We start from the raw sequence: 26,868 nt of genomic DNA on the forward strand, positions 1-26,868 counted from the left end.
GCAGCCCGCGTATCGCGAAAAAGCAAATATAGCCGGGGCGAGCGGGCGGCATCTCATCTACAGCCAGGCGAGATTAACGCTTGCAAAAAAAAAAAAATAAGAAATAAAATAAAAAAGAGAAAGCGAGAGAAACTTGCTTCGCGAAGAGAAAGGCAATTTCCTCCCCCAAAACATTTTTGCTATTTTCAAGCGAAGCAGCGGGCTGCTCGCGCACCCGGGGGGAGCCCGACTGCGCAGAGCTCGAGGAAGAGGAGAGGGAAAAATAACAGAAAGGCTGAAAAACTCATGCAAACCCTTCGCTCCCCCCCCCCAGAGCAAACTCCTCCCTGCCCGTTCCACACCGCCAGCGGCGGTTTTGGAGCCCGGCGCCCGCGCGAGGTACTCACGGCTCCTGCTCGCTGCTGGGGAGCGTGCGGGGAGGAGAAGCGGGGCCGGGGGTCAGCGGGGCGGCGCGGTGGCGGGGCCGGGGCCCCCCCGCCACGGCCGCCGTCTCACCTGGCTCGCAGGGCCATGGCGCGCTCGCCGGGGCGCAGCCACGGGTCGCCGCCGTCCAGCACCGCGTCCGTCATCGCCGGCCGCCCGGGGTGCCTGCGGAGAGGCGGCGCGTCGCGAACAGAAATATAACGCACCCCCCCCGCCGCCGCCCCATCCTTCCCTCCCCCGAGGGCGCTCCGCGGATCAAACGCCCCGCGAGGCGCCCCGGGCTTTTCCCGAGCATCACTGCTCCGGCCGGCAGCGAGGACGGTCGCTGCCCCGCGGGGCGGGCAGGCCGGGACACGGCTCGCGCCGCCGGCGCCGCCTGCAAATAGCAAAATAAATCACAAAAAATGATTTGGGAAGCTCTTCGTGCTGCTTCCAGCGAGCGCTCTCGCTCGCCCTCACGCTCTCGCCCGATTTCTCGGCTTCTCCAGCGGACGAAGGCCCCGGGCTGCCCCTCGGAAGAGCCTTCCCCAGCGCCGGCCGGCTCCTTGAGCGGGAAGGTCGGGGCGACCGCCCGGCCAAGCGCGCGGGAGCCCAACGGGGTCGCGAAACCCCCCGGGCCAAGCCAGCGGGCGGCTCAACCCGGCCCAAACACAGCGCCGGCGCCGGAGCCCTGCCGCGCTTCAGGGCTCTGCTCCTCGCTCCTGGCGGGTTTACGGGCCGGAGCCGCTCGTGCAAAACCCCGGCGCTGAAGCGGCTCCTGAGCCGGCGAGCGAGAGCCAGCTTCTCCCAGAGGAGCCTTTGCGCCCTCCTCCGGAAACCCCCGCCGGAGCTCCCGGCTCTGCAGCGCCGTCGGCGCAAAGGTCTCCGAGCGCCGCGCCCCGGCCGTGCCCGCCGCGGCCCGCTCCGGACGGGAGCGCCCGGGTTCGCACGCGGAGCGAGGCGGGAGGAGGAGGAGGAGGAGGAGGAGGAGGAGGGAGGCTGCAGCGCAGCCTGCGCACGGCGGGCTCCCCCCGGCCGGGCTTCGCCGGCCCGCTGCCCCTTCCCGCGCCCCTCCGGCTCCCTCCCGCCTCCCCGCCCGGCCCCTCATCACGGACTCGCGCCGCAGCGTCCGTCCCCGTGCCCGGGACGGACGGGCGGACGCCCAGATCCCGAGAGCAGCGGCGTGCACCGGACGCGCCGCGCTGCCGCCGTCACACGGGCACCTGCAAAGGGAGATCGTCACGGGGCTGGCGAGAAACGCTGGCGTAGCAGTCCGGAAATCTGCTCTGTTGGGGTTAAAAACAGAAAATTCAATACTTTAAAGCCTGCCAACGCGGTAACCGAAGCTTTTGCGGTGGGCTCAACGTTTCGCACTTCACAGCGCCTGCAGAGATCTTCGCCACCAGCAAAGACACTGACACAGGCAACCTATTTCTCCGGCTTGCTCAGCTCTGCAATGCAGCTTTCTTAAATATTGAATAAGTCTGCTGCTCCACACCACCTGCCAGTGCCAATGATGAGGTAATTTTTGCATTGACAAAGCCTAATGCGATTAATCTGGATTGAAAGAGCAGGTTTTGCAGGAAAGCAAGCGGAGCGGCGGCAGCCGGAGCCCGAGCAGACGGCCCGAGCTGCCGCCGGCGGAGAGGCTGCCGCCGCGGCCCGCCCGGCCCCAGCTCGGGAACGCGCGAGGATCCGCATCCCCCGCGGAGAAGTTCGGCTTTTGGGAAAGCACCCGGGGACGAGGCGCCCTCGACCCCCGGCCGTCTCCCCCTCCCCTGGAAACGCGCCGCCCTGGGAAGCGCTGCCCCACGATTTCACACCCCGCTCGGCGTTAGCTGCTTAACGAAGGTCCAACGCGACCCGCAGACGAACGACGGCGACCCACAGACCGCGGGAAACGCCACGGTAGCCGCGGCAGCGCCGGCTCCGAAGCCGCTTAGCGGCAGCTCGCTGGGGCGGCGGCGGGATGGCCCCGGGACGGCGCCGGGAAGCTCGGCGGCAGGGATCGGCGAGGCGTCCCCGCGCCGGGCGCTGCAAACCTCCGCCCCCGCCAGCTCCCGCGGGTGCCGCGCGCCGGGACGGGCGGGCAGCGCCGAGCCGAGCCAAGCCGGGCGCCCCCGCACCCGTGCGGCGCGGCCGGCCGCAAGCCCAGCTCCCCAGGGATTAATTAATTATCGCTAATTGGCAAGAACTGCAGTGACGCTGTCTCCGAGAGCAATACCTGTGTGTCGGGGAAGGGAGACCATCCTGCTCTCGGCTCCTGGAGAAAGTCCCTCCAAAGTTAGGCACAGAGAGAAACTCCGCACGCCTGGATCTGTAAATCCCTCCACCCTTCCCGAGCCATTCCCCTCTTCCTGCTCTTTCCAGTAAGAGAAAAGGGCTCAAGCGGTCTTTAGATGCCAGCACACGGATACTCACGGGGCCAGGGAGGTGCAGCGGCGTCCAGCAAAGAGCTCTCGGCTTTCAGCCCACTGGAAAGAAGGGTGCTTAGCAAAAAAAACACGCTTTCCTCCAAATTCGGCGCGCTCCTCTGCTTACCTGCGGAGTCGTAAAGAGGCAGTGCAAAAAGCAGGATTACGGAGGAGGAAAAGGAGCAAAGCAGCCTGCTCGAGCAAGCGCGAGCCCGGCGCAGGGGGGTGCCCCGGGCGGCCGCTCCTCGCGGGGCTGGGGCCCCCTTCAAAGCCACCTTCGCTGCAAGCCTGTGCCCGGACCACGCGCAGACACGTGCGTGGGGAAACACAGGCCCCTCGGCAGCTCCGCGGCCCGGGGGCTGCGCCGGGCACCGCCGAGGAGGCCCCGTGCCCACCCCGACTCCCACACGGGGCTCGGCCCGGGCTGATCCCCGCAGGATCTGAACGCAGATCTCGTAGCCAGCCCTCGAAGCCAAAGCGAGCAGCTCCACAAATCCCTACCAGATGAATGATGCATCATCAAATAAACCCCAGTATCACAACATTAACAATATTTATTTCCAGGCTAAGCTGCAGCCTGGGCTTTTGATACCAGTAATTACAGCAAATGGTTCATCTGTTATCATCTTTGCATCCCTGGAGCCAACTCTCCATGCTTTGAAGCCTTTAATTTATATTTTTACAGCTGCCGAAGCAGCAGAGATGAGTCCAATCCACACGCGCTGCTGGGATCCCAGGAGCAGCGTAGCATGGACCAAGCCCAAAGCAGAGCCGAGCTCAGTGCAGCCGCCGAGCTGCAAAGAGCTCGGAGCTTCCCAGTGAGCCAGGGAAACGTTAACGGCTCAGAGGGCTGTTCTGCTGCTCTAGTTTAGGTCTGTCTGAGATCAGGATTAATAAAGAGCCACAACTGAGAAAGACAAGCAGAGCTCCCTTTTCCAAATGACCTGGTCCTGCATTGGGAACAGCAACGTTACCAGGCTCAACCTACTTTCCAAGGCAGCTGGGTTTCCCTTACAGGAGGCACCCGATCGCGATTCCAAGCAGCTGTTAATGCCCTTTCCAAGATTTCTTTGCTGATTTCCCAGGACAGCAGCAACCCACTAAAACCCTGGGACCAGCTCTGAGCTGGGAAGCGATGCCCCTTCCCCGGTCAGGGCCTGAGGGGGGGAGCAGAAAAGCCAGAGCATCTCTGCAGCCAGCGAAGGCGGCTCCGCATCCCCAGCCCGTCGCACGCTCGGGAAGGGAGCGCAGCGCCCGGCGGTGCCATGACAGCTCTCGCTGCTCACGCTCCGGTTAAAGGAGCGAGAGAGGATTCCGGGGGGGGGGGGGGGGGAGAATAAATAAATTATTTTTAAAAGCTTAATGCGCTCGGAAGTTGCCCGCACTTCGCACGCCAAGCACGAAGCAAGCCCTCGCGCCCGACCAGAGCACCCCGCGCCGCGCAGCGATCTCGCCGTGCCGTGCCGTGCCGTGCCGAGCCGATCCGAGCCGCCCCCCCCCCGAGCAGCAGCGCCGCTCGGACACTCTCCCCGCACCTCCGCGTCCGGGGGCGGCCGTGGGGCTCGCTGCGTGCGGGGACGAAAGGGGCAAAGCGCCGCGGCCGCCCCCCGACGCGCCCTTACCTGCGGCGGCGGCCGCTCCGCAGCGGCTCCGGCTCCGGCGGCGCCGCGGCTCGAGGGGGCGGGCGGGGGCCGGGCCGGGCCGGGGCCGCCCCCTGCCCGCCCCCGGCGCGGGGCGCTGCCGCCCGCCCGCCCCCGCAGCACCGGCCCCGCGGCGGCCCTGGCCGTGCCCCTGCCCCTGCCCCTGCCCAAACCGCCGCCCCGGGCTCCTGGGCAGCGGAGGGAACGAGGCGGCCAATTCCCGGGGTCGCGTCCGCCCCCGGCCCGGGAAGCGGCGACGCAGCCGCCCTCCGTGTGCCCAGCTCTTGGCCAAAAGACGGCCCGCGGGGGGCCCGAGTCAGGCCACGAAAGAAAGTTCCTGGGGGCTGCGGCTGCATTTCACCATTTTTACGTGAAACGGTTTTCAAGCAGTTGGAAGCAAGTCTTTAAAGAAAATTCTACTTTCTTGCCTTCAAAAGTGAATCCTTGGAGAGACGGAAGAGCAGAAGGGTGGAACGGTTTTCTGCCTTCAGTAAGGAAATTATTCTACAGTTCTCGGCTGAATCTTGATTGGCATCCACAGAAATGCTTGATGGACGTTTTCTGCCATCCAGGCTCATCTGTGTATTTTTATTTAGCGAAGGAATGCCTCGCTCATGCAAAGCATTTGCAGAGATGAGCACAGCACTTCAAAGTTTATACGTCTTGACACTCTCCCTGAAGATTAAAAAAAGAAAAACCATGTGCAGAAATTGGAAAATCAGACTTGAAATCTGCTTTTTAAAAAGAAGGGGGAAAAAAAGGAATATCTGCAATTATGTGTTCTAAATACCTGGTACTTTCATTCCCCGGCAAGCCAAGGCGGCCTATGCTCTAAAAATAAGAGATAGCTTGATTTTTGCTGTGTTATAAATACATTTTGGCAGTCTGGCATCTCATACAGCAGATCAAAGCATAGGAGTTTTAATTTTTATTGCCTCCTCAGTTTATTTTTTCCATTTTCAGGCCCTGTAACCATCAAGGATTCTTTATATTCCACCTTCTGATCCAGCTAAGCATGCGGCAAAACGCTCCACGCAAGCCTGGCCCAGGGCTTGGGGCAAAGCTTGCCGACAGCGCTCAGCAAAATAAAATTCAAGTAGCGAAATTAAAATAGGAAATTGCGGCGCGTGCGATACGGCTGGCTCAGCGGCGAGTGGCCCCGACGCGCTGCGGGGTGCTGCAGCTCGAGCACCCAGGGACGACCGCCGCCCTCAGCGGGTGGCCAGCTTGCACCTTTTTTTTTTTGTAAAGAGGATAAAACGCCGAGGCCTTGCTTAGGCCGCCCTTACTCTCCGCAGGCGCGCGTTGCAGACGCGGAGGAGGGCGTCAGCAGCCCCGGGGGCACGCGGCAGCCCGCAGGCGGAGCAAGGGCAAAAAGCAGAGAACTTCCCTAAAAAAAGAAAAAAAGAAGAAAAAAAATAAAAAGAGCTGCGGCTCTCGCCCCCGGGCCCCTCGGTTCGGGCGCTGGGCCCGCACCCCAGCCCACGCTGCAGTCCCCGGGGAAGCGCTCCTCCCAGCCCTGTGCAAGCGCACGGTCGGCTCGTTACAGGCTTTTAATGAGACCGTGCTAGTTTTACATGCATTTCTCATCTCTGATAACGCTCCGTCCTATATAACTGCGCTAGTATCCTTGGCAAGGTGAGGGGAAGAATGTATTTCCTAAAAGACTGCCTGCATTAATTTTTAAATAAGTGCCATAAAAGATTTAATCTCCAGCTCCTCTTTTGTTAACGGGATTAGTATAGTTTATTTACCGACTTAATTAACGGGCATATCTTCCGCTTGGCTGAACGCAGCCTTTCGGAAACTCGCTGCTTTCGACGGAGAACGCCTGGGGCTGCTTCCGCCCGCGGCGGGGCCGGGCGACAGGCGAGGAAGCAGACGCCGGGCTGCCCCTCGCTCGGCTGCGAGCTGCAAACCCGCTGCGCGCTTTTCCCCCCCCCCCCCCCCGTTTCTTCCCTCCATTGCTCAAAGCAGCAGCAGAAACGACGTCCGCGCGGTCGCCGCTGTCCCGGAGCCGCCTCGGCTGCGCCCGGGGGCCGCTGCCAGCACAGCCCCCAATCAATAACTTTTCGCCGCATCGTTATGTGCCTTTGCAGTGAAATAAATTAGACGTGCCGAGCCCTGACGAGGCTCCCGGCAGGCAGCGGCTGCTCGCGAAGGGCCTCGATCTGGATAAAAGTTACCTGCTGGAAAAAAGACTGGAAAAAAAAAAATAGGAGGAAAAAATAAAAGCCATCGGGCGCACGATTGCCCGATCACGAGCAAGGAGCGGCTCAAGGTGCGTCTCCAGCTGCTAGCGAGGTGCACGCAGCCGCCGCTGCCGCCCCCGGTGTTTTAGCAGACCCGGCTCGGTTGGGCTCCGGGGCGAGAGGCGCTGGCGAGGCGGGGGCCGGCCGCGAGCCCTCGGCCGCGCGCTCGGAAAGAGCTGCGCGGGTCCAGCCCGAGGATTTTTGGCAAAAACGCTACAAGCAGCTGAAAAAGCAAGGTCCTACGAAAGGAAGACGCCGGGCAGCCCGAGCAGCGCCGCCGGCGAGGAAACGGCCGGGAGGCTCGGAGCGGCTCCCCTCGTCTCCCCCCCGCCCCGTCCGGCTGCCGCCGGGAGCGGAGCCGGAGCCGGAGGCAGGGCGAGCGGCTGCCCGGCCCACGGGCGCGACTGCCGGAGCCTCTGCCTTCCCGGGGCTGCAAACCCCGACACGGAGCCTTCGCCGCTCCTGGCTGCTTGGCAGCGGTTCAGGGCGTGTTTGCGTTTCGGCTGCCAGCAATGCAGCATTCCCAAACCTGCCCTGGATTTATCTGCTGCAGAGCCGCCGCCGAGTCCCAAACGCAGAAGCGCAGGACGCGCTGGAAGCGGCAATTCTGCAACAGCCTTTCCGCCCCCGGCGCCACGTTCCCCCCGGGCGCTTCCCGCCCGCCCGCGGCACCGAATTCCTCCCTCCTTACGGGCTCGGTCAGCGACTACCCACGCAACTACCCGAGTCCCACGCCAGCGGGACAGATCCCAGGCGGGTCCTGCAGCCGAAGAGAAGCCAGGCGGCGCGAAAGAAGCACGGAGAAGCCCGCTCCCTGCGAACGCCGCCCGGACGCCGGCGGCGAAGGGCTGCGGCGGGGGCTGCGGCCGAGCCCGGCACCGCCGGCGTCACCCGCTGCCCCCGACCGTCCAGCTGCCGCGGCCGCGTTTGCATCCCGCTGCAGCGGCTCTTAACTGCTGCATCAAATGAAACGGCGAGAGCCGTAAACGGAACAGAGGGGAAATTAGCTTGAACGAAAGCCACGCGCAGGGCAGAAAAAGATGATGAAATTTGGAAGGACTAAACGGTCTGCAGTTTCTGCACAGCCACGACAAATACCACATAAATAACCCCCATCGAGTTCGTGTATATTAAATATACACACACATATACATATTAGTATAGTGTGTGTGTATATATATATATATATATTATATATATATATATGTACACACACCCACGTGTATATACATACACGCTTTGCTTGGTAGAGGTGATTGCAGCATACTGGATTAGGCTGAAACGCCGCAGAATCCAGGCTGCTGCACGCGCCGAGCTGGGGCCGCTGGCGAGCGAGGTCGGCTCGGAGGGAGAACCTAAGGGGGAAAAAAAAGAGAATTGGGAACTGCTACCAGACGTTTACTTAATTATTCCAAAGGCCACAACTGCACATCAGAGAAAGAAATTCATAAAAAGCCTGAATTAGCAGTAAAGTGTAATCAGGTCTTAAAAGTTAAAAATAAAATAGAACTAAGCAGTTGCTAGTAGCTAAATTAGAAAGGGAACAAAAGCAATGAGGGAAAGAGGAGCCCTCAGAAATCTAGGGTCACTAGTTAGACATAAAAAAACCCCAAATAATAGTGTCAGTTCAGTAACTATCAAAAATAATGCAGAAAAGCTTTTTGTGTATGGAAGAATTAGATGACGTAGCTATATGAGAGTATGTTGAAGCATTTCATAACACGACACTAACTAAAAGAAACCAATAAAGTTTGGTTTAACATCAGCAACATCTGTAACAACTGGACCTAAGTTTATGAAAAGCTGGCCAAGGAGTTCTTCCCAGATTATTATTTTTTACTTTTATCAAGTCTTGGAATACCAGAGGGATTTTAGAAAGGTAAAGGAAAATTTAAAATATCCCCCCCCCTTTTTTCCCTAAAGTACATTAAAACAATCCACGTTGTTCTTAGAACTGCTGGTTGACAGTGAAGCCAGGCAAAGCAATGGAGTAGCTGAAGCAGGACTCAGTTAATAAAGTGAAATTTAATTAGGGCCAATCACTACAGATTTATGAAAACTAGATTTCATTAAACCAACCTGATCTTTTCTACGAGGCTCCAAATTAGTTTACAGACGCAATACAGCATCGGATTTAGCTCTGCGTGACGTTTTGATTAAGAAGCTGGAACAACGTAAAAAATAACAATAGAATCAATGCAGAACTTGTCCAAATTTGTCAACAGCGGGTTAACACGCAGCTGCCCAAGTGCCACGGGGCTGGGGGGAGGCAGCCGGGGCCGAGGCGAGCCCGGTCCGCCGCAGCCCGACCCGCGCTGGCCTCCGAGCGGGGCGTCCTTGCACACGTGCACGCACACGCATGCACATGTGCACGCACGCGTGCAAGGAGCTGCCGGCAGCCCGCGGCACGAGCGGCCTCCCGGCTCCCGCGGGGGCGGCCTTTGGGGCAAAACGCAGCAGGAAAGGGACGGGAGCAGGGCCAGAGCCCCGCGCCGAGCCCGGCGCTGGGAGCGGCCGCCGGCGGACGCCGGACCCCGAGGACGGTCGCGGAAGGTTTCTCCATCCCGGCACAGCAAAACCTGCTCCGAGATCCAGACGCGGAGTAAACGGGGCCCGGCGGCCGTCTCGATTCCTCGGCGCCCGCGCTTCGCCTCCGCTCGAACGCTCCCCGGCCCCGGCTGGGCGACAGCAGCGAGGTCAACTGCTCGCTTTCCCGGGAGGCGGCCGCACCGCTTGCTCCTTTTCCAAAAGCGGGGAAGGCTTAAAAATAAAAATAATAGTAATAATAAACTTGCAAAGTAGCATTGCTTTCACCCAAATTATTTTTCAGAGGATTATCCTTTGTAATCGCCTTTAAAACTGCTGGGTGGATTTCCGCTAAACCCGTCCGCCGCTTACCCGCCCGAGGGGCCGCGAAGGCGCGCCGCGGCGTGCCGCGGTGCCGCGGCCGACGAGCCTCCTCGGGCTCCGGCTCCGGCCGCGCCGCGGGAGCCGCTCGGGTTTGCTCTGCCTGCTTTAAAACAGCAAAGGGAGGAAGCGGCGATGGGAAACGAGATGAGCTGGGGTTTGCCTCAGGTCCAGCCGGGCTTTCCAGAGGTGCTGCCCGGGAAAAAAGCAACTCGAGGGCTGCGAGTAGAAGAGCCCCTGTGCAAAAAGTTTGTCCTCGTGGACGTTAACGGGGCCGTCGCGGGCGGCTCCACGGCGGCTGGTTTGCTCGCGGGCGTCCTCGGCGGCTCGCCGGCTCGCCCCCGCCGCTGACGGGCGTCAGGAAGGAAGCAAAAAGCTTCCTACGCTGGAAATATCTGCCGCGCGCGGAAGGGTTTGCAAGATCATCGCTTAAAGCGTAGTCACAGAAAGGTGTTATCTTGTAGGAACTATAAAGTGTTTCATGCTTCCGTGTCTAAAAACCACAAAAAAAAAGATGGTTGCATCATTACCAAAAAAAAAAAAAGAAAAGAAAAAAAAAAGAAAGGCATTTGCACGAGGAGCAGCTGCACAAACTGAAGGCCACAGACGCTCGGTTTGTCCAACGGAAGGAAGAGCCCAGAGAGAAAAAAGGGATTTTTTTTTTTTTTTTGGCTCAGAAAAGGGGTATTTGGACCAATGGGGGAAAGAAAAATTCCACCCATTAACCCAACCTGGCCGTCATCACTCGGCGGCTCCTCGGGGGCTTCTCCCCCTCGCAGGCGCCCGAGCGGCGGTGCAAGCCCGGGGGCCGCGGACGCCCCGGCAGAGCGGAGCCGGGCGGGCTTTGCCCGGCCCCCGCTCGCGTCGCGCAGACCTTTTCCAAGCGAAGAGGCTTCGCGTTCGCATGCGAACGCGGACGGGCTCCAGCCGCCCCGTCCTCGCGCCGGGCAGGGCCCCGCACGCTGCCCGGCGGCCGCGGGATGCAGCGCCTGAGCCGCCTCCGTGCGGCTTTGCCCTCGCTCCTTACGCGCGACGGAGCTTCCCCGGGGAAGCGCCGCGCACACGCACCCCCAGCCCTCCGGCACCGCGGGCAGCGGCGCGCTCGCTACGTTTGAAATAAAGCATTTTTAAAAGCGCTCGGAATTTAGCAACAATTGCCATGGATACCAATCACTGGAAAGCCTCCGTTGCTATGGCAATGCTTTCCCCATCTTGCCTATTTATCCTGGAAGTGACACATCATTTATGGCGAGCGATAGGAAGGGAAGCTGAAAGCAACCCTCCCGAAGCGCACGGAAGCCAGAAAACCTCAGCGAGGAAACAGCTATTAATAGGAACTCAACAGACACAGCCCGCACCATCGCATCGCGCCGGACACGCTCTGCGCCGGCGCATCGCTGCCGAGCGCCGAGGGCAACACGAGCGTGTTGCCCCGCTCCCTTCTGCCAGGCCGCCTTACCGGGAAGGCCTCTCCGCTCAGCTCCCACGTAATCCATCCACAGGAGCTTCGTGTTTGCAGGGCAAGACAAACCCAGCCGGAACGGGCCGCTGATCTATGCCGAAGTATTTCTTCGGGAAGGGCAGAGGCACAGACTGCCGCGCCTGACCACGCAAACCGCGCTGGCTTGTCCTTTAGGAGCACAACGGGCTGGCCCTGTCCTTTGGTGAGGACAGTTTTCATCAAGAGCAGCTCTGGCACGTTTGGGAGAGCAGCTTCACCTCTCGTGCCCCTCACAGGAGCATCGTTATCCGCACGGAGTCCATGCGGCGACCCGTGCCTGGGAAGAGCAATCTGAGCACTGGAGTCTGCTGCTTTTCCCCCAGCAGCTAAGCTACGCAGAAATACATCTTTGCAACCAAAGTCGCTGCTCAGCCTTTTGATTGATCCAACTGAATTTTAGGAACAGATTGTCCGTCGATGTTACTATGCAGATCTAAGCCTGGAAAATTCAGCACATCCACTGACAATTTGTACAATTAAAAACCGCTACGAATCCAAAGGTTAACCTTCAGACAGACCTTTGTGGGAGAACCCTTAGAGACTGATTTCAAATTTCATACAGTATTCAGTCAAATCTCTATTATAGGTCAACAGTAGTCACACAATTGCATAAATGACAAGGCTGAAGGCCACACAGGGAAGAGGAAGTTCAGGACACCTGGAACGAGAGGGCAAAGAGATCCAACTTGGATGCTCTGCAAGTCCTGCATGTTCCTGAGCTCACGAGCCACGAGAAACGTGAATGGACTGCAATGTGCAGAAAAGTCGTTAATTACAACAACACAAGTCATTGCAAACACCTGTGATTAACCTGAGGACTCCAAGAGATCAACAAAATGTGAGCAGATGGCAAACTGGTGCAGAACACAGTATCTCATTCCCCAAAAGCGAGCATAGAAACTCAGATCCTGACAGTACTGGGGGGGAATTGCAAAGCACAGAGCTTGTGTGACTGAGATGTCCCAGAGGAGTTTGGTGTTTACACAAAAGCCTACACAAAGAATACCCCAATTAGAGCAGCCCTTGGCTATGCTAAATTAGCACGGTGCTAGGAGTACGACCAGCCACTGCCACAGGCTGCCAGAAGCAGCGGGAAAGCTGCAGGAAACGTGTCCATGTGCAGGTCTGTGTCTAAAGCAGAGTCTCCCAGGAGACTCATTTCCCACCAGAAAGGCCAGGATGGTCAAATGCCAACAGATCCCTCCACGCAGGAGGACTGGGCACTTCCCTTTTCCTCAGGAGCAGCAATCTTTCCTGATCTGCTCTTGCTGAACCAAGTGGACTTCTCAACAGCAGCAGAGTCCCTTGAGGAGCCCATCCTACTCACCTCCCTCCCAATGGCTTTTCCAGCTTCTGATAGCCATACAGAAGCCAGAATTGCTGCGCTTGGGCAGGTGCTGAGTTCAGGTATGTCTGGGACAGTAAGCATAATCAGTCTTGACCAGCCAGTCTTAGACCTGCTTCGCATAGCGACATCCGAACCAGCAGGAAGGACAGAGCCAGTCCTCTCTTCCGAAAGGACGCTTACCCACTCTGCTGAATATGAAGCCTTAAAGGCGAAAGACAAGAGATCAAGCAGTTTGATAAGTCCACCACACAGCATTTCATTTCTCTTTCAATATCATTCATATTTACAAATACACATAGGGCTTTCACAGATCTACAGAATTAAAGATCCCAATCAGAAAAAAAGAAAAAGAAAAAACCCTAAGCTCAAGAATAGCACTATTAAATAAAAAGACAAGGAGGAATCACAGCACTCTTCTAGCCTGATTTCCTGCACCGGAGAGAGCAGAGTTCCTCCCCCTCCCATTTCACACACAATGACACAAATAAGGAAACTGAGAAAAGCAGTGGTATAAGAGTCTAAAAGATCCCTGCTTTATTAGGAGCAAACACACACATTCAGGAAAGGCAGTGAATCGTCAAGATGATGCATACCAAAAATACAGCTGCACCTCCGGTACTTTGAGACACTCATTGGGAGAGCTGGGTTCTTTTCAAGTCAAATGTTTTGATCTGTGCATTGCTATTCTGAGTCTTACTCCATGGGGAAAACAGGGAGCAACTAGCATATACAAAAGAAAAATAAAGACACCTGCATTTGATTCTCATGCACTAACTCAAGGCAAAGGAAGATTTCAGACATGTGAAGCACAAGCACCATGCATTGGGCTCCAAAGCAATTCCAAAATGTGGGCACTAGTGCAAGCAGGCTTAAAAAGTGTGGTCAGATACAACACACACGAACTGCCATCCTGGAAATGGAACCTCTGATTTGCACCAGCTGGGCCAAAAGAGAGACACATAGGAAAATGTTTGCTTTTCAAATAGCAAATAAGCTGACTGAAAGACACCTTCAGCTTCCCTCCCCAGCAAAGTTTAGTGATCCTTCCTGTTCTTGTTTTAAGCTCAGAAAAGCAGAGTGATGCATACACCTTACTATATAATGAAAGATAGGTTTCAGAAGTCATCTAACTTAACCATTGGAGTTTGTACTAAAGGCAAGTCAGCCAAAGTTCCAAGGTTTTACGGAGACAACAGATTTGTCCCTAAGCAATACAAACCATCTCCATTTGCATGAACATCCACCACCTTCAGAGCACTATACGCCACCTGCAAATAGGAGAAATATCAGGATTTTCTTCTAGTTTCATAATAATTTTATGACCAAGGCTGCCTTCGTTTCACAGGACACTTGAAAGCTTCTGAGACAAAGACAGTGGCACAGGCTGCAGCACAAACACCGAGAGCGCCTGCATGGAAGCAATTTTTGTTTGACAGCACGCTAGCAGACAGCCTGCCTTGGCAGCGCACACATACTAGCCATAAGGTTTGCACTTGGACAGCATTCTAAGCAACAAAATAGTATAGGAGAGCATCCAGTTAAGGAGAGATTTAAACCTAAAATAGACAAGAGTATGATGGTAATCTCTATTCATATATATTCATACTCTGTACTGAGGAAGGGAAAAATGCAAGGCGGTCAGAGACAGGCAGAGGTGCCAAGGATTTCACCGTATCACCCTTTATTATTTCTGTCAAAGTTCTCAGATTGGAGATTGCCCCCCTCCCAACCTCCAAACAGGTTTTAAATCGATTGCCCATATACAGAAATAGATGCAAATTGTCAGACATATTCACAGAAGTCTTACTCTGTATGATTATCACCTTAAAGCTAAGCTGTTCTACATAGCTACTATCCTTATTTGAATTCATCTCGCATTTAAGTCCACAAAGGTCTCAACCACAGGGCTTTGCTTTCTTCCTAGAAATTCCAGTAGAATTATCTCCATGCCTTGCCATCACCTTGAGATTAAGCTCGTTTTTCTACAAACTCAGTTATTTGCTCTGTGTTCACCTAGTATTGCTCATGTTGTCTGTGTTACAACGTATAGCATTTATTTGCTAAAAAGGTGCAGATAGTCATTTGCATTTCTGCCACTGCCTTCTACAAGCAGGATCAAGGGGAGAGCTAACGCTTAGCCGAACTTTCAATTAAATTAAAAATTCATCATATTTTAGTGATGCTAACTCACTACTTTGGCTTTCAACTTTCTAGGAATCAATAGCAGCAATAGCATGCCTAGAGAGAGCATACCCAATGGTTTTAAGAAAAAGCAATACTCAGACTTAAAATTAAACTGATAGGCTATACTTACACTCAGGAGCACATATGCTCTTCTCCTCCAGCCCAGAGAATAGGTAGAGCACCACATTTGTAGACATCTGTCTTGCTCCAAGTGCTACAGAGTCAGAAATGTTCATAGCTTTTGAAGTATGGTAGCAGCAGCTGGCAGAAAGGAGCCTAGGGTGCAATGCAGCTCCTTCGCAAAGCATCAGTTCCTCTTTTGAGTCACAGCATAGCACTGGCATAAAAAGATCTCTGGGAACAGCGGAGTCAAAAAGACAAAAGGTACAAGATATGAAGGAGCTGGGAGGAAGGAACAGCAGGAGTGAGTGCAACAGCTTCCTTCTCCCCTCACCACCGGAGGGAGGGCATGCTTCTCAAGTTAGGTTTGGATGAAGTGGGGCTGCCCTTCTTTTCCGATTTAAAAGTGGTAGATTATACACTAATGTTTAGAAAAAAAGAGGCTTATCCACATCACCCAGTTTTAAGGATATTCCATACCAAGTTCAAAGAGTAACAAAGAACCAGTGAGGGTCAGTTAGCTGGAGATGAGGCAGGAAAGGGAAGGCAGGATGTACCATGGACACCCAAGCCCTGCAGGAGGGCACACCAGGACTCCCAGAACACCTCCACCAACAGCTACCTGGAGAGGCAATCTCTGGACAGAATGGAGACTCTTGCCATAGGGCCTCCAACTGGCAGCAGGCAGTAGGAGTAAAGTTAAAAGCTGGTATACATCATATCTAATAAGAGTTTTGCTCCACTAAATCTTAGGAAGGACAGCTTCTCCCTTCAACAGCACCTCATGCCGCAAGGGGCTCAACAGAACCACAATTCCTAAACATTAAGATCCAGACTTGAAGGTCAGTGCCCATAAACACTACCATATTTTCTGGCTGGAAGCTAAGAGATAGAGTAGTCAACAAGCCATTTTAAGAAAATGTTTTTTATTTCTTTTTTTTTATGTTTTGATGTTTACAGTTATGCTTTTATTTCTGATAGTATAGCTTTGCAGCAATAAAAATCACAATGCAGCTAGCAGAGCAGCTGAACTAAGACCCATAAATACCAGCACAGAAAACAATGGACAATCACCAATAATTCTATACATGAACTATTATTTTAATGTCACATTTTGACAACTGTAAATGGTCTACACAATGTATGTGGGCAAAAGGCAATAGTGAGTCTTTTGAAACACTAGATGTATAATAAACAGCGCATTATCAACATTGACATGATTCACATCAAATTGATGACATCCTAAAAGTACTCCTTTTAAAGGATAGAGATTTTTCAATAAAATATTACATTTCATTTAATACTCTGGTACAATACTTCATACATTGCAGGAAAAAAAAAATAAATGCAAGGTCTACTCCATCTAATAAGAGGATCCTTTTTCATTAGTCTTTAGTACTGTAATAAAAAAAAATCACAATAATGTCATAAATAAACAGGCTTGAAATAATTAATTACATGTTTCACTATTTAAAAGGGAGAAATTAAAAATTAATTTGAAATAATGAAGTTATGGGTGGAAAAAAAAAACAGACAATACATCCTAGTACCAGCTGATTTTTCCCATCTCTACAATGAAAAAGGAAACAGGTATTATAACTAGGATACAGCTAATGAAGTTAATTATGTTTCCAACACATACCTTAAGAGGAAAAAGTAAAGTCTGGTCAGGATTAATAGGAGAACCAATCAGTCCTAACAACAGTTAGCTGAAATTAAAGTGTATACTATAAAACATTCAGTAAATGAAGTCTACAGCAAATTCATGCTGGCATAAATTATTGTGCCTCAGGAGCTGTGTTAAAATTTCCCTTGTGGTATAAAGTCTTCTTCAACAGAACACTTCAAAACTGCATCCCTTTTCCATTCCATTGTTACAGCAATGACTGCAGATCAATGCTTAAATTTATTCTCTAAAAGCTCACTAGAAATACATGAAACCCACATATTCACTTATCTCCCTTGAACCAAAGGGAATTTATCTCTCTTGCTTCACCTGTCAAAAATCCAACCATTGTCTAAAATAATTAAAAAAAAAAAAAAAAGAGAGGCTCTAAAATTACCCCTCTCGCCTATGCATGGAAAGCAGACAGACTTTACCTTGCAAGATCTCCCCTTTGGTTCTCAGCAGAGCCTAACACTCCAGTTAAAACAAAATGGAACATTTATTCATAGCCTTTCAGATTGTTTCCCTCTCTTGTCATTGCCATTCTTCCACCATATGCTCCCTAAGATTAATGCACATTTTCAGAATAAGATTTCCCTTGTTCCAAGAACAAATTCCTACAGTGGCAAGTTCTAAACAGCTAAAATAGGCCATGGGAAGCAACTTTCTTCGCTATGTAACTGATTGCTGTTCATACAGGTCAATCTTAAGACATATCACTTTAACAGAGTTCATAACCAGAATCTTTCAGGATCCTTCTCTTGTTTTTCTTGACTTCTCATTTTGGTGCAGAGTGGTGTCAAACTGAACATGCATTCCACCTTGCTATAACATATCAAGTGTAGAATTTGTGCAACTCTACAACATTTTAAACAAACATTAAGATTGCTGTCAAATGGCTCTGTACAAATACCAACACTTAACTGATCCCTTTGAGCAAGATAAAGTTGTAAGTAGGGACAGGAGGGGAGGCAGGCAATGTAGAATAGATATCTCAGTACTGAATGATCAGATTTCTCTCTCATGATGACATAAATTTTAGATCTAGAAAGGGCACAAATATTTACGACTAGACTAGAGGCTACAACGTTAAAACACATTATGGTATGCTGGTGACAGGAGTTCCAAAAATACAATAATCCAAGAAAAAACCCAAAGCCTCAAAAGTCAACAAGGACAAGAAGCAAAGTAACAAAATTCCGCTTAACATTAAAGAAGCACCTTCATTCAGTTCAAACAAAGTGTTCAAATATTTGATTTTACAAAGCACTCTCAGGAAAAGGTAATATGATCTCCTAATTAACCTTTCACAAAGCTGTATTAATTACATTCCAGGCTTTAGCATAATTTCAATAGTAAGGCCAATAATGCAATTTCATTGGCCCTGCACCCTTGCATACAGCAATTTAATGCAGCGTTCACCATCTGCACATGCTATATGAAAATGGCAGTAGTTCCTTACCACCACCTAAGTCACATCTTTCCCCTTGTTTTCAGGGAAGTTCTATTGGTAAGACACCATTGGTACCTACTCCTACGGACCAATTCTGCCATTAATCCACACATGCAGTTTCTAATGTCTTCAGGGGAAGCTTCTGGTCCAGATAATAGGACAAAGCAAACAAAGCAAAGAAACCCAGCTAACGGCTGCCTAACAGCAACTCATACTTCTAGAATCTCTAGAAGAGGAATCTGTTTCATTGACAATCAGAAGTGGTTTCAGATGTACACGATTTTTTAATCTAACAGGGACAGCAAATTCAGTGTGGCTCTGAAAGGCACTTCAGGTGGAATGGTAGTAAACTCCTGCCTGACAAAATGGACCAGAACAAGTCTGCTGGCTTTGCTGCCCATGCTGTCCTTTTCAACTAAGGCAATTTTAGCGGGCAGCTAGCTTCCATGCACTGCTTTCCCCATACACTTCTAGTTTAGCCCACTTACACTAGCATAAGGCCTTACTAAAAAACTGAAGGCCCAATGCTTCCACCTCCCCTGTGGAAAAAGGTTACCCTACATTAAGGTAACAACCTGCACAGTGGGTTACTTGTTTCACTCTGTTTTCGATATGCTGTCAAGGTGTCATTGTGCAGCTTTCTAGAATACCTTAACTCTACTAGTCCAATCTCTTGCTTAAAATAGATGAACACAGACAGATTAACACAGACAACGCCCTTACAAACTGCTAGGCCACTGTGTTTTTTGAGAGATACACTAAATTCCTATTTTGGGTAAGGGTCAAATGAAAAGTTTCATTTGATATAAAGGCTATCTTACATGGTTACTCAAAAATAGCCCATCCAGCTACTCAGATAAACTGTGATCAAAAAAAAAGCCATCAGCTATCACAAAAAGCACCTTCATATCTGCAACTGCTCACCCCTATGAAACTCAGTTTGAAATGTATTAGGACTAATTTTACCATGTAGCTGATTCTATTCACACAGGTGATCCACTGTTTTCAAACAATCAAGTATTGTTCCCATCAGTATTTTACACAAATGTAACGGATTTACCCACTTCATTGCTCTCCCACCCCCACCCCCCAAAATCCCACAACTGCTCAAATAAAAATTACTAGTAGCCATATTGTGAAACAAAAATACTATTTAAAAACAGATGGATGACACTCCAACAACTCGCTGGATTCAAAACTGATTCTACAAAGTAGTCGTCTACATTGTAGAAAGGATTTCCTTTTATTTGGAAGATGAGCAATTGTAAATCAGGTGTTGAAGAGAAAGGATATAAACAAACTTTAGATGGTTTTAAGTTTTGCCTACTGTTGAAGGATTAAAACCATAAATAAAAAGGTACCAAGCCTTCAGAGTTCACCATTCACATGAAGCTTCTTCCATCTCTTTCTTGACCTTTTTAAAAACTCATATTCATTTCTGGAAAAAGAGGGGAAGAGAAAAGTTTAGAGAAAAATAGCAACCATTTATCTTTCCTACATTATAGGAAAATGCTCAGTTTTGACTCAGAAAAGCTATAAACTCAAACCAAGAGTCTCTGATCTGTGCTTATAAACTCCGTGGTTATTTTAGCAGAAGATGAGACTTTGGGTATAAACTTTGGAAACGATTGCTGTACCAAATGGATGAAGCATACTTACAGTTACCAGATACAAAAGAGAATAGGATGTCTAAATTCTTTAAAAACACAGGGGGGAAAAAAATGAAAGGCTTTAGAGAAGAATCCAAAAGTTAATGACTAAATTCAAGTGTTCCTTTGCTCACCATCCATTAACTAACATACTGGATGTACTTATCAGCCAATAAACAATATCTATTCGGTGTCTGACTACAAGCACCAAGTTACAATAGCTATTTAAAATAGAGCAGAGAGACTCTTCAGATTTCTCTTTCAGTAAAAGCAAAGATTTAATTTTTAGTAATAAACCAATAACAGCTCAAGAACTTTGATTCTGAAGGTTTCATTTTTGACCGACCGTAGTTGAAAGGCTTTGATAACAGGCTATGATGTCAGATCACTTAATGATTTCACTCTCTTTCCTTACGGCTCACACAACACAGGCACAGCAGTATCCTTGCTCACAGCATTTTTTAATGAGACCAAGCACATTAGACTAAATGTTCCTTGAATCTCTTCAGATGCACACCAATCTGTATCACAGACCAGGATCATAGATTAGTTGTAAAGAGACATGGAAAGTTCAGACTATAGCCACTACTCATCTCCTAGTGTACAGTATTCCACTCTCCTGGATTATTTACTCAGATAACTCAAAGTGATAATAAAGAACTCTAATGTATGCCACTGGTGAGCAAGGACATGAGAACGAAGGCCAAACTATCAAGCTGATATTCCACCTTGCTTTGGAATGGTAACCAAAGATGCAACTCAATTAAAATTAGCTTTTGGAATTCAGTTTCCCTAATGGGGTGGCGGGAGGAATGGGGAGCAGAGAGAAAAAAAAAAAATCACATGCATCTCAGCCTTTAGAAAAATCCTTCTTATAGTTTGGTTTTATATACATTTTCTCCAAAGAAAATGCACAAATATCACAGACGAGTTGGCTCAGCAAAACAGAGAGTTTTACTCTTTCTTCAGTTAAGTTGCTACAGTTAAGTTAACTGTAAGTTCAGTTAAGTTCTTCTGAAAAACTGCAGTTGTAGAAATACATTAAAGTGTCAATCTGAATCCACTTAGCAGCTAAAGTTGCGGTTGTGCTAATTTCTTCCATACTCAAGCCCCCTCCCCAACTCTAGGCTGGACATGCACAGTCACTCCTGAACATACATACCTGCCTTTTCATGGAAGTGCCTTTATATCTTCTCATCTGAAACTTTTCTGCTGTTGCATCAGCCCCACATTTTCATATACTCTAGCACTATCTTCTCTCATTCTGAAATAAAACAATTATTTATATAGGGAAAAGTCCAGTTAGAGAAAAACAGGCACATACACACAAAATAATTCAGTGACAATTTATTTTACTCAATTTAGTTTAAACGCAAAGTACAGGGCAACAGTCTGGGGCAGATTCTGTGGTAACTCCCTCTCACTTGAGGTCACTAAAAATTAATTAGCACAGTTCAAAACTTACTAACAACAAAAACTAACTTACTCTGGACACGTTGGGGTTGGGGTACAGGGTGGAAGAGGGCTCTGATCCCCACTTGTCTGGTCCGATAAAGAATATTTAATGTTTGTGTATTCATGACCTTTTCTCTTACTCTTCTGTGAAGCAAAACACAATTAAAAACACAATTAAAATTCAAACTGCTAATAGAAAACAATCATTGAAGGAGTGCAGAAATTACACGTATAGCTATTCACGTTTACTTGTCTTTAGAAATAGAAGAGTTTGTCTATGAACACAAGAAGTCTCAATTCTGTAGATATAACACAGCACGGACAGCACCTGAAGGCTGGCATTAGCTATTTGTTGCAAGACACGAAAAGCCTCATTTTTTCAATATTCCCCTTTCCACCACCATCTCTAGCAGGAGGTATCAACATCGTGAACCTGCACTCATATACAATCTTCATCTTTCTTGGCTGAAGAAACCACATTCGATTCTTTAATAGAGAGTATCAGCCAGTGGGCCTCCCACTGACCTTATTTCCAGCTTGGAGATGTAGCCAAATGAGTAACAACATTGTTTGCAAGATCTCTAATAAAATACCATCTTAGCCCATTAGGTCTGATATAAAAAGAACCCAAGCTGTTATTTGTATTCCATAACATATGCCACAAGCTGCAGCCAATTGTGCTGGCATTCATCTGAAGATATTGAAGGCTCCAGCAGGCAAAGCTACACTGGGGCAGAGAGGGGAATACGGCTTTCTTCATTTGCAAGACATAGATTCACAACACACAACATACACTGAAATCTACATTGAAATCAAAGCTTTGCTTTAAAATTTTATAGGGTGAATTTTTTTAAATGCTCAAACAAGTACTAGATCAACTGACCTGAGTCAATCTCACAACAGAGGTTTTCAGAGCCTCCTAGGAGATCTGGCTGCTGAGTTCCCATTAAGAAAGCTCTGTATAGCAATGTAGGCTGAAGTTTTTCAAGACGGTCTTCTGACACTTGTTCAACTTGTTCTATTATTTAAAGAACTTCTCCCCCTTTCAGCCTCCTACTTACTCCTGACAAATCACTTTCAAACAGACCACCAGTCCAGATCAATAACCTGGAAGGTTAAAGCTAAAAACCAAGATTTAAACAAAATACAAAGGTTCAAACCCTGCTGCATTCTACAGTGTTATAGGTACAAGCCTCTCACCCGGCAACAGCTGCCAATAATATTTTTAAGTCAACAACCAATGTTTGATTTTTTTTTTAACTGCACGATGAACGGCAATTCAATTCCTGCTAGAAATGTATTATGCAGTAAAAAAAAATAATAATAATAATTTAAAAAAATAAAAAAAAAAGATCGATTCTATTACTTAAAAGATGGCTGAAATACATCAAACAAGGTAAGAAAAAGCAGATTTCTGGCTTCTCTTTCTCTGACTTAATTCACCATAATTATTCTTTCTAATTCAGAATAATAGTAGAGTGGTAAGAATTACTGGTTACCTAAATGTAAAGGAATATACACATTTCCAAGGGGGAGATGGAACTAACCCAGTTCACTTTGCTTTTCTTCCACGTCCATAAGACAACAGGCAATATTTAACAACACTTGATACTGTGAAGACTCAAGGTTCTTAGCACTGCAGTGCAAAAGGGAATACTACCACATCAGGGAAAGTGTTTTTCAAATATAAACAAAACACAGGTATGGCTATGAGAATGGCTGCAGCTATTCATGTATCCACTCCTTCAGGCCAGCTGGTCACAAGCGCTGCATGACAATAGGTCTTATCAGCTTAGGCTAGTTAACATGACTGCAGTTTCTCCAGAGCTGGGTTGTGTTCAGCCAAATTGAAAAGCAGGAAGGGCACAGAAATCAACCTCTGCACTTTTTCCTGTAGATGTGCCCAAATTCACCTCACCAGTTTTGTTCAACTTTCAGGTTTTGCTATCTGCAACCATATTACAGTGCAGAGAATAAGGTTCCAGTAAGCAACAGTTTTGAGAAACAGTGAGTTTCATCCCCAAATATATTATCTTTTGCAGACTAGGTGAAATTCAAGTTCTTCCCATGGTGTTCTACTGTTCTACTTAACTCTGCTTAACTTTTTTTCCTGCTCTCTCAAAGCATGCTTTGCAGCATTCCCAACCCAGTGTGTATATATACATGATATAGATCATGTATATATATATATATATATATATATATATATATATTTTTTTTTTTTCCCCTCGAAGACTCTACTTCCTATAGCCACTGCAAAAATTGCTTTTGTCTGAAGAGTACCTTTTTATTCCCATGATTGCCACTAGCCCTAGATACAGGTCAAGATCTCCTAAGGTAAAGCAATATTCTGTTTCCAGTTTAAGGAAATTTATATTTGTGCCTCCTGAGCTACTAATAAAATAGAGGATGAAATGCAATTAAATTTAGCCTGATCACTGTAAGAGAAGTACACTGCTTCACTCAGTATCAAAAATACTATTCAAAACATTACAGCAGTCAAGAGACAGTTGGCAGCTGAAAGAGATCATATTCAAAAGCAGCAGATACAAGGCTTTTATTGCATAGCTACAAACAGAGAGATTTCAGGGCACTCTAAGGCGAAGAGAGACAACAAAGCTAGGAAAAAACTAAACATGAGGGATTTCTTGTTCTTCATTGTGTCTAATCACCATCAGAGCACACAACAGCTGTCCTAGGGAAAGGAAGAAAAAATCTATCTTCTCTACAAAATGATGCATCTAGCTCATGTAGATATAAAAGAAGCTCTGCCACACTCCAAAGCAGCCAGAAGCCACACGAGAGTGCCTCACCTGAGCTGACACACTCAGTCTAAGCAGGCATTACATCTCAGCCTAGCACTATGTTAATCACAGACATGCAGCTCCCAGCATTTGCCTGACCGATCTTGCACGTTTATCCCCTTCCGAGCAGCAAGGCGGCCACAGAAGGGAAGATAATGAAATTTCAAAACAAAAAGATAAAAATCTCAAGACCACCAGAGGCTGAGGCAGAGAATGAAAAAGAACAGCAGGCAGAAAGTCAGTTCTTTATCACAATACTACATAACTTTTGTAGATTACAGAATTTGAGTGCAACAGGATACTTCCACAGACCCACCTCACTATTCCTGTTACCATGACCCATTCCAAAATCTTCCTTCAGCTTACCACACCAAGTCTCTCCTCTAACTGTTCTCTTCCTTTGAAACTGCACTGCAGGATCACCACACTCATTCTTTATGATCTTTCAGACCAATATACTTACCTTTCCATTAATTAATACTTAATTTTAGACTCCCAAAATAGGTATTAGAGTGATTAGCTTAGATTGCTAAGCTAATTTGGCTTAGATCAAATTGAATTTGATTATTGCACATTATAAATACATTTGACAGATGTGAAGTCTCTCTAAAACTCAGAGCAAAAGGGTCTGTATCAGTTCACAGGACCTTATTGCATATTCTTTTTGCCCAGAAAACCAGACAATGTTAAAGGCATTTGAGATCTGAGGCACAGGAGTTGGGAGACAGGAAGGACAGAATCCCACACACCAAAGCATTTTCATGGAAGGTAGAGCAGTACTAGCTGCAGTTTTGGGAAAGCCTCTCATGCTAATGATTTTCTTCCTTTGCCAGTGGCCAAGCACATTGTTCTTTATTTCAGAGTTTTCCAACTCCATCTAATAGTTTCAGAGTAATTCTTAAGCACAGTGAATTGAAACACAGGCTTACTTCTCTGAACATAGTTTACAAGCCAGTTGCAGAACCAGCATTTTCATGCTGCTTTGGTTCTCCAGCCAGCAGCCATGCTTCAAAAGTCACAGGCAGCAAAAGAACAATTCTACTCCGTGCTCCAATGGTGTGTTCCTATGAACATTTCATACTTAGGACAAATATACCTGCTCCTCTTCAATTCTGCGTTGTAGCGTTTCAATGTAGTGCTGTACTGCCATGTAAATAAATCTGTACTGTGCTTCTGTTTGAACCATTCCTGATCGCTGTGATCTCACCATCTGAATGGTCTTTGGAACATCAATATCACAGTCCACACCTAAAAAGAATCATCATAATGTTAAAAACAGTAAATTTTCTACTTGTGGGAGATATTGGTCTCATCTTCCAAAATATTTAGATGCTCTTGCAATAAGCAAGGTTGGTAAGATCAAACACACTCATCTTTGATCTCCAATAAACAGGCTTTTAGAGCTGTAATGTAACATGTAAAGCTGTTCCAGAGGAGAAAACTGCACCACTTTACAGTGTTCCAAGACAACTTTAAATACAACCCAACCAAACATACATGTTCAGCTAGTGTGCATGGCAGCTGATACTTAAATACAATACCCTTCTCTGAAAATAAGTTAAAAATAAGTTACTTGCATCAGCTTATAGGAGTACACTGACAACCACATCCCTATGCATGATTTACTTTTTGTTTGTTTGAAGAGTCAAACTCCTGGCTAAACCTCAGCTGGAAGCTTGCATTATCTTTAATAACAGGAGCAGGATTTCAGCAACTTGATTCCAACTAGAATCAAGGAGTGAGTCACCAAGAACCCCTTTTACACCAGACAAGCACTCACTTTATAGTGTCACTGAAGTCCTCTGTCCTATCAACACTCCTACTCCTTTATTGACAAAGGTCAGATATCACGCTGATACAAGGCACCAGAAGAAAAAGCGAAGGGAACCCTACCTTTTTCTCTGATTATGTCAATAAGAATATCAATCACAATGAAAGTCCCGGTTCGGCCAATCCCAGCACTGTAAAAACAGAAGAGGGGAAAAAAAAAACCCACATTGTTCTTTCTGAATAGCCATTGAAACCCTGGTCCAAGCAAGCATCCAATACTAAGATACATCAAACTTCCAGATTACAGCTAAAGTGTCAAACCAGGTGAGATCATATGGACCAAAGAACTTACATGAAAGAAGTCATAACATCATTTCTTGTACATTATGGTTTATTAACATCCTTGAATCAAAGGCCTACAAATTCAAGTCTAACACTTCCCTGCCTTATGAAAAGCGTCTCATTTATATGCTGAGACTGAGTGATGTCTCAGTTGCAGCAGTTGGGGTGGGAGACAAATTCCCATGATCTTGTACCTGGAATATATTTAGACAAGGCTGACACCACCTCTCATACAGCCTCAAAAATTTTTATTCATACCAGCACGAATGCTCTGAAAAACAGCTTGCTTAAACGGTAACCATTTGACACCTATCTAGAATGCAACATTTCCCAAAATGTAAAGAGCAAAAAGAGCTTGATAGATGAAAATTCAAGTAGCCTAAGGGGAAAGTTGCTTTCTTTTAAAGATTTCAGCTTTTTTCTCCTCCTTTCCCAGGAAAGACAGCCCAACAGAACCCCACAGAAGGGGGCTGCACAGTGCAGCACTGTACCTGCAGTGGACCACAACTGGCCCTGCATCAGAAATGCTTTCCTGCTTGTGGTGTACCTCCTCTAGAAAGTCTAGTACACCACCAGGGTCACTTGGGACTCCATGATCAGGCCAGGTTCTGAAGTGATACTGCCAGACTGTTCTCTCTGTGTTTCCCTAGAAGGAAGATGACAACATGTGAAAGAAAGCAATCCTTCAGATCAAAATCCAGAAAGAATTTATTTGGAAAAGTTGACTCAGACTAGAATGTGATATATCCAACCTTCTCCTCCATATCTGTAGTATCGCATCTCCCTTTAAAAGTCAGAATAAATCAAAGTTCTTCCTGGTCTGACAAGTTGGTCGCATTGCCTGCTTCCTTATCTCCCCCTTTTTCTAATACAGTTGTTTCCAACAGTATCTCTGTCCTCATTGTCAAAAGCCATGGTAAGGTTCTGTCTGAGGTTAACTAACAGAGTCCTTCATCTAACA

General features: G+C 48.4%; 1 protein-coding gene across 1 annotated transcript in view; it reads right to left on the reverse strand.

The window, feature by feature from the left end:
• Window positions 1–15,845: 15,845 nt before the first annotated feature.
• PTPN11 (protein tyrosine phosphatase non-receptor type 11) overlaps window positions 15,846–26,868 on the reverse strand; it is a 31,468-nt gene continuing 20,445 nt past the window's right edge. Inside the window, exons 11-16 of the mRNA XM_062590036.1 lie at window positions 26,399–26,553; window positions 25,689–25,756; window positions 24,892–25,043; window positions 21,023–21,135; window positions 20,699–20,800; window positions 15,846–19,325 (exon numbers count right to left, since the gene is read on the reverse strand). Coding sequence (XP_062446020.1) covers window positions 20,731–20,800; window positions 21,023–21,135; window positions 24,892–25,043; window positions 25,689–25,756; window positions 26,399–26,553 — 558 coding nt within the window. The 3' untranslated portion in view covers window positions 15,846–19,325; window positions 20,699–20,730. The remainder of the gene's footprint in view (window positions 19,326–20,698; window positions 20,801–21,022; window positions 21,136–24,891; window positions 25,044–25,688; window positions 25,757–26,398; window positions 26,554–26,868) is intronic.

The sequence above is a fragment of the Rhea pennata genome, chromosome 17 (genome assembly GCF_028389875.1).
Source record: "Rhea pennata isolate bPtePen1 chromosome 17, bPtePen1.pri, whole genome shotgun sequence".
Taxonomy (NCBI): domain Eukaryota; kingdom Metazoa; phylum Chordata; class Aves; order Rheiformes; family Rheidae; genus Rhea; species Rhea pennata.